At 45.1% G+C, this 13,222-nt stretch overlaps 1 protein-coding gene across 1 annotated transcript; it reads left to right on the top strand.

The window, feature by feature from the left end:
* The first annotated feature begins 8,852 nt into the window (after positions 1-8,852).
* On the top strand, positions 8,853-9,902 carry LOC120881691 (melanoma-associated antigen B3-like). Its single transcript, XM_040265351.1, has one exon. It carries the CDS (start codon positions 8,853-8,855, stop codon positions 9,900-9,902), a length of 1,050 nt encoding a protein of 349 aa, XP_040121285.1.
* The last annotated feature ends 3,320 nt before the right edge of the window (positions 9,903-13,222 follow it).

Below are 13,222 nucleotides of genomic sequence, written 5' to 3'. Positions count from 1 at the left end.
TGTGGTTTTAATTTGCATTCATATGATGATTAATAATGTTGAAAATCTTTTCATGTGCCTCTCTGCCATTTGTATGTCTTCTTTGGAAAAATGTGTATTTAAGTCTTCTGCCCATGGATAGAGGGGCCTGGTGGGCTGCAGTCCATGGGGTCGCTAAGAGTCGGACAAGACTGAGTGACGTCACTTTCACTTTTCACTTTCATGCATTGGAGAAGGAAATGGCAACCCACTTCAGTGTTCTTGCCTGGAGAATCCCAGGGATGGGGGAGCCTGGTGGGCTGCCGTCTATGGGATCGCACAGAGTCGGACGTGACTGAAGCGACTTAGCAGCAGCAGCAGCCGCCCATCTTTTTCTTGATTGGGTTTTTTTTGTTTTTGACTGTTGTATAAACTGTGTATATATTTTGGATATTAACCCCTTATTGGTGATATCATTGGCAAATATTTTCTCCCATATAGTAGGTTGGCTTTTCATTTTGTTGATGGTTTCCTTTGCTGTGCAAAAGCTTTGAACTTTAATTACAACACATTTATTTATTTTTGCTTTTATTTCCCTAGCTTTAGCAGACAGATCAAAAAAAATATTGTTATGAATTATGTCAAAGAGTGTTCTGCTCGTATTATCTTCTAAGAGTTTTACGGTTTACATTCTTATAGCTAGGTCTTTAATCCATTTTCAGTTTACTTTTGTATATGGTGTTAGAGAATATACTGATCTTATTCTTTGAGACCTACATGTCTAAGAATGAGATTAGAGCATAAATACAATTTGGTAATGTCAGAAAATTAAATATGCTTTTACATTTGAGCCAGTAATTCAGTGTTTCCAGAAATTAACACTGAAGAGACATCCACAACCATAGGAAAATACGTAAATGTCCATGCACATGTTAATTGAGGCAACATGATATATCCACAGAGTGGAGTACTACAAAGCTATTAAAAGGGACGAGTACAATTTTGTAAACTAATAAGGGATGCTTCCGTGATAGATATAGATATATAAAAGAATGTGGGAGTTTGGGGCTAATGTCAATGATACGAAGTCCTGCACCTTCCCATTCTGGTATGAAGAGGCTTTGAGAGCTGAAAGAGAGAGAGCCAGAGCCAGAGCTGCAGCCAGGACTCCTACAGTGCCAGGGCCAGTGCACTTTCCAGAGCATATCCAAAGCTCCTCCCACCCTTAGTGAAGTCTAAGGAGAATCTTCACATCACATTTCAAGAAAGCAGGCAATCTTCCCACTAGCAGAGGACCAAGGTGGGGCTCATGGAAATTCAGCATAAAACATATTTGTTTTCCTATACAATATGCACAAATTGCAGATTTTTCTTTTTTTTTTTTTAAATGTTGTTCCTTTTAATTAAAGATGTGTTTAGATTCAGAGTCCAAGTATACTAATGGCACAGTTCCCACATGTACTGCAGATTATCAAGTTGAAAAATAAGAATTTTCGTAGTACATAGCACAGACTGAAATCCTTGAATAATTTCCTGTCATTTGGAATAAGACAACATGATATTGAAATATGGATTTTTTTCTGAAAATGGAAATTTTTCCACAGGGAAGTCTGTGTGAACATCAGATACAGAAAAAAAATCCTAAGAGGTATTCACTTCTTGGTCTATTTGTTTTCATCTTTCTTTGTAAAATTGAAGTTTATTTACCTGGATTGGCTTAGCTTATTTAAGAATGTGGGAGAAGTGAAATCCCAGTAAAATTGCTTTCTTGCACACTTGCACTATAGTTGTTCAAATATGAACTTAGCATCTGCTCTTTGGAAGGCTTCTGGGTGGTTTTGAGGATGCTAAGAAAAATAAACTCAACCCCTTCTTATAGAATTCTAGAGTCTAAGAGCAGCATTCATATAAATTAGCTGGTGACCTGAGATCTAGGGGCCCAATAAAAATGAGGTGTAAGGAGATGAGGGGATTGAGGGCTTCCTCATGAGGAGTCTAGTGTAAATACACTGAGGCAAGGCACTTGGAGTCTTTAGGACAATAAAAGTCTGGCGGTGGAGGGTAGTTTTAATTTAGACTACATGGTGAGCCCACCAGGGAGGCTGTGGAAACACTGAATAAGGGTCAGACCGTCAGATGGTGGGTCTCAAAGTTGAGAGACTTAAGCCTGGAATGGAAAACTACCCTGAATGAACTACCCTTCATTCTTTTCCATGTAGCTGCCCAATTTTCACAATAGCACTTACTAAAGAGACTGGCATTTTTGGTTTGCAAGTATTCTGTTCAGGATTTTTGCATCTATGTTCTTCAGTGACATTGACATTGACATTTTTTGGTGAATCTTTGTCTGATTTTGCTATCAGGGTGATGGTGGCCTCATAGAACAAGTTTGGGAGTGTTCCTTCCTCTGCAATTTTTTGGGAAGACTTTGAGATTGATAGGTAATAACTCTTCTCTGTTTGATAGAATTCATCCATGAAACCATCTGGTCCTGGACTTTGGGATATTGGAAATTGTTGAATCACTGTTTCAGAACTTGTGATTGGTCTGCTTACATTCTCTATTTCTTCCTTGTTCAGTTGTGGAAGGTTGTACTTTTCTAAGAATCTATTTCTTCTAGGTTATCCATTTTATTTGCATATAGTTGTCTGTAGTAGTCTCTTATGATCCTTTGCATTTCACACAAGTACATTCTTATGAAATCAGCCCTGATTACCTTGGTGTGGTGAGAGCATAGAGGTAAAATGAGGGAGTGTAAAGCAGGAAAATCTGGCCCTCCCTGCCATAAGAATGTACCCTGAGCCCTGGTTAAAGGAATTTCATACAATTGGACACATTCTGGTATTTCCTCACTAAAAAGTCGAGTCCTCTTCTGTATGAGCCAGAATAGCTGGGAGGTAGCATTGAACTGCTTATAAATATGTGTGTCTGATGTTAAAAATGAAGTTTTACCAGGAGAAATAACCATTGGTTGTGGTCTTAAAGGTAATGGGCTACATAGAGGCCTTGGGTTGAATGTGTTTCCCCTGGAAATTGCCCAGACATCTAGATTTGCTTGTCTGTGTGTGATCTCTGCTGGAGTGGTAAAATGTTTTGGTCATCTACCAGAAAAATTAAACCCCAGCATGCTCAGAAAGGAAGTGAGGAAATCATTGTTTAAACATGTGTGGTCCTGAATTGTTCTCTAAGACAGCTTCCTCTTTCACTGTCTTCAACATGATGCAATCACTCTTTCACCCTCTGCCTCACTAGGGAAGTTTTTCAAGGTAGAGGGTGAGACAGAGTCCAAGCGTCCATATGCCCCTCTTCAGTAGACAAGCATGCCCTCAGCACATGGCGGGGCAAAAATATTAGGAGCCTCTGACCAAATGGGCTCCAGTCTTGGAACTGGTGGGACAGATTCCTTGGAAGCTGGGTAGCGCACGTGCCTCTCAAGCTACAGTTTGACAACCACATATAATGGAAAAATTTTCAGGGTTCTTTAAGTGAACCCTCAGATCCAAGCTGGTCACCTTGAGACTGTCCATTCTTCTCAGTGGTTTCTCCAGGGAACAGATACAGCCACCTCTTCCCAGAAACCAAACTAGGAGATGGAATTGGGTCCTAAATTAAGGGGTGATGCCTCTAGTTTGCCCATTTTCTTCCTAGAAAGGAGCAAAGTGCTCTGAGCCGCAGATAGGACAAGCCCTGAAGGCTTTCCTACAGCTCCCATGAATGCAGGGGGTTTCCAGGGGAAGCCACCATTTCTGCATCATCCAGAGACCTCAAGTTCCTGATAAGAGTGCTGGTTGATGTCGACTGCAATCCATGAAGGCTGGGAAGAGGCATCAGGCATTGGTTAAAGGCAGTTGGTCCAGGCTCTGTTTGCTGGCCAAAATGTAAATTATTTTGAGCACTACAGTGGAAGTGCAGTCTATGGGGTTGCAAAGAGTCGAACATGACTGACTGACTGACTGAACTGAACCGAACTGAACAGTGGAAGAAACTGGTCATTCAACTGCAGAGCTCAGTTTGGGCTGATGAGTGGCCAAGAAGAGCCAGGGCAGTTAACCCAATAATAATAAAAGTCCATCCAGGCACCAAAACTCCAAACTTTATAGCATATAAAGAGACATATGAAGGAAGTTAAATCTCTGATAATTACCTTTTTAAAATACCCATTAATCCAACCTTGTCAGTGCTTCTATAATACTCCAGTCTGGTTGGTACAAAGATTTGAGACCCAGGATTTTCATTTTGTACAAAATTTGAGAATCATTAACCAAATTGAGGATGATTTCCCGCAAGATTGAAGAATGTACATAGATAGATGGGTGGGGAGATTGAAACATACAACATCAACCAACTTAAACTTGTTTTGCTTTCTTAAAACAGGTTGTTGGTTAATGAAACCTTGAGTTATTTTTCGAGGCAGCACCAGGCAGATGCAGAAAGGAGCCCCTGTTTCCAGGATGACCCCTGACCCAAGAGGGTTCAGTCTGTGAAACTCTCAGAGTAGGAATGTTGCCATGGGAGAACTGTATGAAGTCGTTCAATATAGAAAATCTGGCTTCTAACAGCATGAATAGCTTACATGAACTAATTCAAGACTAGCCAATTAGCTTCCAAGTTTGCAGTTCCCCTGCTGCTGCTAAGTTGCTTCAGTTGTATCCAACTCTGTGCAACCCCATAGACGGCAGCCCACCAGGCTCCCTCGTCCCTGGGATTCTCCGGGCAAGAACACTGGAATGGATTGCCATTTCCTTCTCCAATGCACGAATGTGAAAAGCCAAAGTGAAGTCGCTCAGTCGTGCCCGACTCTTAGCAACCCCAAGGACTGCAGCCTACCAGGCTCCTCTGTCCATGGGATTTTCCAGGCAAGAGTACTGGAGTGGGGTGCCATTACCTTCTCTGGAAGTTCCCCTAAATCCTTTAATTTTACCCCAAACTCTGGATTAAGGAGACAGATTTGAGAGCCCTACTTCCTGTCTTCTTGCTACTCTACCTTGGATTAAAGTTTTTCTCTCAAAAGCCCGTTCCATAGTATTGGCTTCTACGTGCATCAGGCAGCAAGCCCTTGCTGGGGAACACTAATGACTGATAGGCCTGGAGTTAGATTCCTCTCTGAATTCCTCTAGATCCCACGCTGTTACACTCCCCTTGACCCTAAGCAGAGCTTGTGTTGTTTAACACTCAAAGGTATCTTGGGATAAAAGTAAGGACTCTGGATATAGTCTAATACACTTCCTTAGGCAGAAAGCCTTGAAGGCTACCTCAGGAAATGACAGCAATGAGGAGGAGAAACAGATCATAGTGATAATAAGATTGTCTCTCTATGCAGTGTCAGATAAGCTCAATTAGAATAGCCCAAGCCATATTGGATGGCTCCTTTCCATTAGAAGTGTGCACATATCTCAGATATGGTGGGTTGGGTTATAGATCACTGCAATAAAGTGAATATTACCATAAAGTAAATCCCAGGAATTTGAGGGATTACCATGCTTATAAACGTTGTTAATCCTATTGTATACACTTACTAGAAAATCTCTAAAAAATGTATATATCTTAATTTACATATATAAGAGAGTTACTTAGTAAGAAAGACAACTGATCAGAGCTCCATAAGAAATAAAAAAAGGAAAGAGTTTAAAATATTTAAAGAATTAACAATATGTGGAACAGGGACCCCAAGTGAACACTCGGTTTTGGAAAAATGGTGCCATAGATATGTTCAGTGCAGGGTTATGCAAACTTTAAGTTTGTAATGAAGCACAATACGGTGAAGCATGATTAAATGAAGTACAATGTTTTAAAAGTATGCCTGTAAATCAATTAAAACAAGTCTCAAAAGAGACTGAGTCTGGCTTTTGAAAAGGATGAATCAGCATTTTTCTCTGGGAGCACACCTCATTCTGCCCCCTGCCTTCTGTGTTATTTCCCCATCTCAGGTCACGTCAGGGACATGAAACTGTAAAGTTTGCATTAGGGACACTGCTCAAGAGTTTGCTGGGATGTGGTGTTCCCCAGGAGGGCCCCCATGAGTGAGGACTGGAGAGAGAACAACCCTAAAATACAGGTTATTCAGAGACCTGCCCAAACTTGCTCTAAGGCCTAGAATGCCCAGACAGGACATTCCCTCTTAATAGCCTTGTAGTTCTCTGTGAAGTCAAAGTCTCAGTCTAAGAAAAATGGCCTCAGTTCAGCAGAGGGAGAATCTCAGGTTGGAGGGTCAGGTCCCAGGACTGGCCAGGACCATGGTGAGGTCCCTGAGTGAAGAAAGCAGTATTACTAGACCCACAAATGAGGAGGCTTTACAGACCCCTGCCCCTATTCCTAACCCCAGAGGCTCCAGGCAGAGTGATAGGGATGGGAAGCCTCCTCATTTCTGTCTGGTCTCAGGGAGGGAAGGGCTTCTCTGTCAGGATCAAACTCCAGTTCTGCAGAGGTGGGTGTCTTGGCCATCACCACAGTGAAGGTGAGGACCATCGGTGCTAATGAGAGGGTCTCTCCCACCAAGGAGGAAGGCTCACAGAATGGTGCCCCTCCTGTCAGGAAGAGATGCTCAGAGACGTGACCTGACTCCCCTCTAGGGATTTGCAGAGACTAGGGCTTTGGGGGCAGGAGGACTCAAGTCCATAGAGCAAGGGTTCCTGGGCTCTGATAGATGGTACAGGGACGACCCTAAGCGATGACCCACGGACAGCTGAACACTGAACAATGGGGTTCCTACAGAGCCCTGCCCCTGCCATCATCCCTCAGAGATCCCGCACAGGGCAGCCTTAGCTGGAAGTGGCTCCCCCCACAATCCATGCTGGTGGCGGGGAGCTCAGACTGCTGTTCAGGGTGTTCCTTTGGAAGAGAGTGGATTCCCAAGACTGAGCTGAAGGAAGGTGAGGACCTGAATGTGGAGTCAGGGACCATTGCCCTTCCTGTAACAGAGCGAAACCCACAAAGTCTCGCCTCTGTGGTTGGCAGGGGACGGTTCCTACAATGCTGTTACGCTTACTTCTTTGGTAAATCTTGATCTAAGAGATTCTTTAAGATCTAAGAGATTATTTGATTCTGGAAATGAAGGAAACCTAGGCCCTAACTCTAGTCACTGGGAGAGCCCCAACTGCTAATGGGGCACTGGGTAGTTAAGATGGTGACAAAAAGCGGTACTGAGGTGCTCAATTCCCGGACTTCTCCCCTGCTGAATTCTAGGAAGTGAAGCTTTGTTTGGAGGCTTGTGGACACAGTTTAGGTAATGGAGGTGTGTCAGGTGTGATAGATGAAGAAGGAGACTCTGAATGAGGACCCTAAACACACACACACACACACCCGCCCCTCGGCCTTCACACATCTCCCCTGCTAGCAGCTATCTGAGACCCTAAGCATCATGGCCGGATATGAGTCATCCTCCCTTCCCATCTACAGTTTCCAGGAAGTAAGGACTTAAGTTTGAGGGCCTGGCCTCTGGCCGGTGGAGGGTGGATTCCCAGTGCTGGTCCAGAGTTGAGGTGAAGCCTGAGCTCAAACTGAGGCAAGGGCCGCTCAGCCCATAACAAAGAGGGCTGCACCAAGTCTCACTGCTGCTGTAAGCCCTGGGAAGCCCCAGCAGAGCCATCAAATTGAATTTGACCCGGGAAGCCTCAGGGATGGGCTTTGGTCAGGAGTAGCCCCTGCTTGCAGATGGAGGATACCTCGGTCCTGACTGCAGTGATGTGAGTGCCCTAAGTACTGATTGGGGGCCCCTCCCCATTTAGGGGTGGTATCACAAAGCAGAGTGCTTATGCATCTGGGATGCTCCAGCGAGGGGGTAGTCACGTATGTAGTACCCTGACTTTGCCCTTCCAGGGACTCGGGAAATTCAGGACTTTGCTCTGAGACTGAAGTACCCAGGTTATTGGTGGGAGGAGTCCCGAGTTCTACCCAGACCTGAGCAAGGACTAATGTGGACACCGACTCTAATCTTAAGTTCTCATAAATTTTGGCCCTTTTCCATGTAGAAACCTAGAGTATCTGTGAAGATAAGCAGTCTTCTAACTTCTGTCTGGAGAGTTCAGAGAAGTGAGGGTGTTGGACTAAGGGAATGACCTCAATTATGCCAAGGTAGGAGGTCCAGGGCTTCAAAGGAGTCAGGATGAGGACCCTGAAAGAACTGATGATTGCACTCACCCACCAACAGGGGAATCAATAGAGAGTACCCTCTGCACCACCCCCGCCTGCCGCACAGGACTGAGAAGCCCAGGCATGGAAGTCAGGTGTATGGGAACCCTCCTTTCTGATGGTATGGGATTGGTGAGAGCCTTTGTCTGAGAGGAGGTGCACCAGGGCAGCAGACACGGGTGTCTCAGGCTCTACCTAGAGCCAAGGAAAGACCCTGCAAGAGGACGGAAAAGCCCAGGACAGAGTTCCCTAGAGCTGACTGCTGTGGGTGCCCCCTGCCAGGGACACTGGGCTGAGGTACCTCTTCACTTCTTCAGGTATCACAGGAAGATGAGGACCAGGCTCTGGGGTAAAAGCTTAGAGCCGCACAGAGGAGGGGTCCCTGTTCCTGCCAAAAGTTGATGCGATTGTCCTGAATATGAACTGAGAGGACCCCCAGCCTCCAGAATGGAAGGGGCTCTCCAGAAGGACTAGACTGGCCCACTGCTCCTCAGCCTCAGGAGGCAGCTGGCAGGGCTGGCAGGCTGAAGCCTGAGTCTCACCTTAATTATTTTGACAGAGTTTTCATAGGACAGAGCGATCAGAATGGGAGTCCTTTGGGTTCGCAGAGCAGTGCCTGCATGGAAACCTGCAGAGTGGGCCTTCTTAAAAGTAAATTGGTGCCTCCCTGCCGCAGGCGCTCACACCCTCTCATCCTCTCTCCTTTCTGCCCAGATCACGTGCTGTTCTACCTGCACTCCTGCCTGTTGTCCCTGACCACAGTCACCATGCCTCGGGGTAAGAAGGGTAAGCTCCACACCTGTGACAAACGCCGCCAGGCTCAGCACGGCACCCAGGATCTGAGGGGCACTCAGGTCACTGCCACCGCGATGGAAGCACTCTCCTCTTCCTCCAATCCTGGTCCCGGGGTTGATGCTAAGGGAAAGTCCGGTGCTAGGTCTGGTAAGCGTCTCAAGCGTCCTCAGGGGGCCCTGACCACCACCCCTGTGCCTGCAAGTGTTTCTCCCACAAGATCATCCAAAAGAGCCCTTGGGGAAATTGGGAAAACACACAATTCCTCTCGGGCTCCTGTCTCCAATGTGCGGTCTGGAAAACACTCACTAACCAGGCCGACAAATCTGTTGGTGCAGTTCCTGTTACGCATGTATAAGACGAGAAAGCCCATTACGAAAGCGAATATGCTGAAGATTATTGATAAAAAGTACCACAATAGATTCCTCAGCATCCTCAAAAGAGCTTCTCACAGCATGGAGGTGGTATTTGGTATTGATGTGAAGAAAGACAACACTGCCAAGCATTCTTATCTCCTTGTCAGCAAGATGAGTCTCCCCCGCAATGGGATCGTGCACTGTGGCAGGGGATTTCCCAAGACCGGTCTCCTAATGAATCTTCTGGGTGTGATCTTCATGAAGGGCAACTGCGCCAGAGAGGAATACATCTGGGATTTCCTGAGTAAGATGAATATCTATGCTGGGAAGAGGCACTTCTTATTTGGAGAGCCCAAGAAGCTCATCACCCAAGATTTGGTGCAGCTGAAGTATTTGGAATATCGGCAAGTGCCCGGCAGTGATCCAGCATGCTATGAGTTCCTGTGGGGTCCGAGAGCACACGCTGAAACAAGCAAGATGAGAGTCCTGGAGTTCCTGGCCAGGATTAACCGTTTGGATCCCAGTGCCTTCCACTTTTGGTATGAAGAGGCTTTGAAAGATGAGGAAGAGAGGGCCCAAGGCAGCGGATGTCCCAGTGTTCCTCCAGCGGTTCCTTCCACACCTAGTGAAGCTGAGGCAAATTCTGCACTTTGTGGCTCAAGAGAGTAGTCCATGTTCCAAGTAGTATAGGACTGGACCTCACTGAGGGTTCACAGTGTAAAATACCTTGGTGTTCCTGTTCTGTATGGGAAATTGAGAGATAAACCTGTGTTTTTATGTTCTTGCTACTTTTCAAATGTTGCTCCTAAATGAAAGCTTATCTAGCATATATGTGTACAAATTCATCAGTCACACTTAACCATTTTTTGTTGGTCTTAAGGATAAGAGTTTTTCCGTTCTGTAAAGCAAATGGGGAAGCTTCCATCTTGTTTAGTAAGCCAGTGAAAGATAACATGGCATTGCAATGTGTTATTTCCTTGAAAATACAAAAAAGTAGTAAAATATGTGGGATCAGGAACTAGAGGAAAAGGAAGATGGTTGGTATTTGGTTCCCTCATCCCTTGTTCTCTGTGTTTTAGAAAATTATAAGCAATGGTATATGCCTGGTTAATTCACAATGTTGAAATAAATTCTAATAATTTCAACCTCATGCTCACAGGTTCATTTATTCCCCAAACATGAACTGAGCCTCTGCTCATAGCAGGCTTCATGCTAGTACTTGGAGAGCTGACAAAATGATCTAGCCACTGACCATAAAGTTATAGAGTCGAGAGGCAGCTGTCATGTAGAGGAAATGGTGACATGACAGCAGTCAAAAGTGAATTCCCCGATGCAAGGTAGTGGTGGGCCTTGGGAAAATGCAAGTCCTTCAGTGGGAAGGAATTATAAGTTGCGTGCATGGCGGGCTGGATGAGGCTGTGGTAATCGTGACCAGGGACCAGGTTCTCACGTGGTGGGCCGCATAGTTTAAAGACAAAGCCTGGGATGGGGAACTGCCCTTAACAGTTACAGGCACACTTCACTCTGTGGCACTTTGCTTTATTGCAGTATTATTGCATTCACAGGTACTGCTTTTCTTTTCTTTTTTCTTTTCCTTTACCAAATTGAAAGTTTGTGTTAGTCAACCTTGCTTCCAGCAAGTGTTTCGGCTCCATCTTTCCAACACCGTTTGCTCACTTCATGTCTTTGTGTCACATTTTGATACCTCTTGCAATGTTGACACCCTCAGCAGCAAAAATGATGGACTCACAGAAGTCTCAGATAATGATTAGCATTTTTTTCTGAAGCAAAGAGGTGTTTTTAATTAAGATATCTATATTGTCTGAGACATAATGCTATGCCCACTTAATAGCCTATGGTATAGTGTAAACATAAATTTTATGAAAAAACTGGGAAATCAAAAATTTCTTGACTCAATTGTGATACTGACTTTCCTTTGAGCATTGGAAACCAAACTTGCAGTATTTTCTGAGTCTTGACTGTGCTTTGGGATTGTGAGTAAATCAGAGAGAAATCATGTGAAGCCAGCATGGAATGTTTCCTGTGCCCATGTTCCAGTACAGGTAAACACTCTGCAGATTAGATGTTTTTTCATGTTGTTTTCTGATTATGGAGTTTCCCAGATATCAGGGTGGCACTCCCCTGAGTTGGGATGATGCCTTTAAGATACTGGACTGGCGCACTCTGCCTTCGGTGGGGGAGCCAGAGCCCCATGCCACCAAAAACAAGAATAATAATAATAATTAAAATCAAGTTATCTTGACTGTAATTTGGCAAACAGTAGGGAAGGAATAGACACGTCTGGTTAATGAATGAAAGTGGGAGTGGTTTATACAAAAAGGCAAGTGAGAGATAGGTAAGTTTGGGGCCCTTGAAACATTTTGGAGCTTTGTGTTACATCCACTGAGGATGTCTACCTCATGGTGACCTTCAGTGGCATACTCTTAAGTGGAATATGCTAGTTTTCCTTGCTAACCAGGATTTTTCTGATAGAGGGTTCTTTGCCCTAGATCCCTGCTTATTCTTTGACATCTCCTGGGTTGAAAGTTGAATCCCAGTGTAGTGGGTTGAATCTCCGGGACAACTTGATCACAATAAGGACTGACATCCTTGACAGTCTCAGGACAGGCCAGGCAACGGGCCATGCATTTTACAGGCATTATTGTCAGTCCCCAAGACAGACCATCAGAAACCCATTTCACAGATGAAGAAGTTGGGGCTCGCAGAGTTTGGTAAGGTATTCAGTTTCACACAGTTCTTAAATGACAGGGTTGGAAGTAGACTCCTGGCCTAAATAAGTCTGATGCCTCCTAGCCTGAGGCCAACTTTGTGTTCCTTCATTTGCCTTACGTCTGGTCGACTGGTCCAACATGTATGTCAGGTGATAAAAAGGAGAACTCTGCCCAAAACACTGCACGGAAATATGTAACCACGGCAATAAGCATATCAAAATAATTGAGAAGTCTGAATAAAGCAGAGAAAGGTAATATTTAGTGAAAATATAATGATTTACATATCCAAAGTCAGAGAACCCAAATGATGAGGGGCCCAGAAAATCATGCTGGACAGCCCGTTGCATTTGGAAGTTAAAACGGTTCAAAGAGAGGTTACATAAAAGGTGAAGTGTGGCTAGTAAAGAGAAGGGGTAGATGAAGGTGTTTTACCCTTTGTCAAGACGTCCATCCTGCCTTGCCTTACAACTTCCCTATTTCACATCACTCCTGGGATGGGAACCCGGTCTGTGAAAGGTTTTCATAGGGAAATAGGTCAAGAGGTTGCCAGGATGTGGCCTTGCCCAGAAGACTTTTAATAAAGAAACAGGAGCCAGGAGGAAGAGGCCCTTACAGGTGGGCTGGGGAGGGCAACATGCCCCAGGCCAAGTTCTCAGCCTGAGCAATCGCTCACTTAATGTTCAGGATTCTTGAGGACTTGTGACTCCCGCCTAGGAGGGTGCCCAGGTCAGCAGACCTTTATCTGAGGTTGGTCGGCTCAGGTAAGTAGAGAGAAACATTTTTAAGGTGTGCCCAGAAGAAGGAGAGCAGCCCTGCCAAACCCATATCAGCAGAGACCTCACGGAATCCTCCCTGTTGCCGTGGAGATCCTTGTAAATGTCACAAAGAGATGGCCTCATGTCCTTCTCAGGGGTAACAGAATAGTGATGAGCTTGATTTGAGGTGGAAGTCTCAGGGGAGCAGAGGGGGAATTCTTAGGCCTTCACCCGAATCAGATTTAGGGTATGGAGTCAGCACCCCCAGTGGGATCACCATCATAGGCGTTCTCATCCTGCCTGATTGCAGTTGTCACTCATGGCATGGCAGGTGTGGTCAAGCGATGCCAACCTCACATCCTTTTGGATCTCTAAAGTGAGAGCCTTTCTCTGAAGAAATGTTTTCAGATCCACAAAGAGGGGAGCCTCGGGTCCTTCCTGCATCCAAATCAGGCTAACTGAGGATTGAGGGGCCCACCCCCTTTTGGATAGAGGGGAAAGA

The sequence above is a fragment of the Oryx dammah genome, unplaced genomic scaffold, assembly GCF_014754425.2.
Source record: "Oryx dammah isolate SB20612 unplaced genomic scaffold, SCBI_Odam_1.1 HiC_scaffold_23, whole genome shotgun sequence".
Taxonomy (NCBI): Eukaryota; Metazoa; Chordata; class Mammalia; order Artiodactyla; family Bovidae; genus Oryx; species Oryx dammah.
The sequence above is the reverse complement of the archived record's forward strand: the minus strand, read 5'-3'. Positions and strand labels throughout refer to the sequence as shown.

What these genes read in the sequence shown, in the direction of transcription:
- LOC120881691 (XM_040265351.1), top strand. Translation starts at nt 8,853, where the DNA reads ATGCCTCGGGGTAAGAAGGGTAAGCTCCACACCTGTGACAAACGCCGC.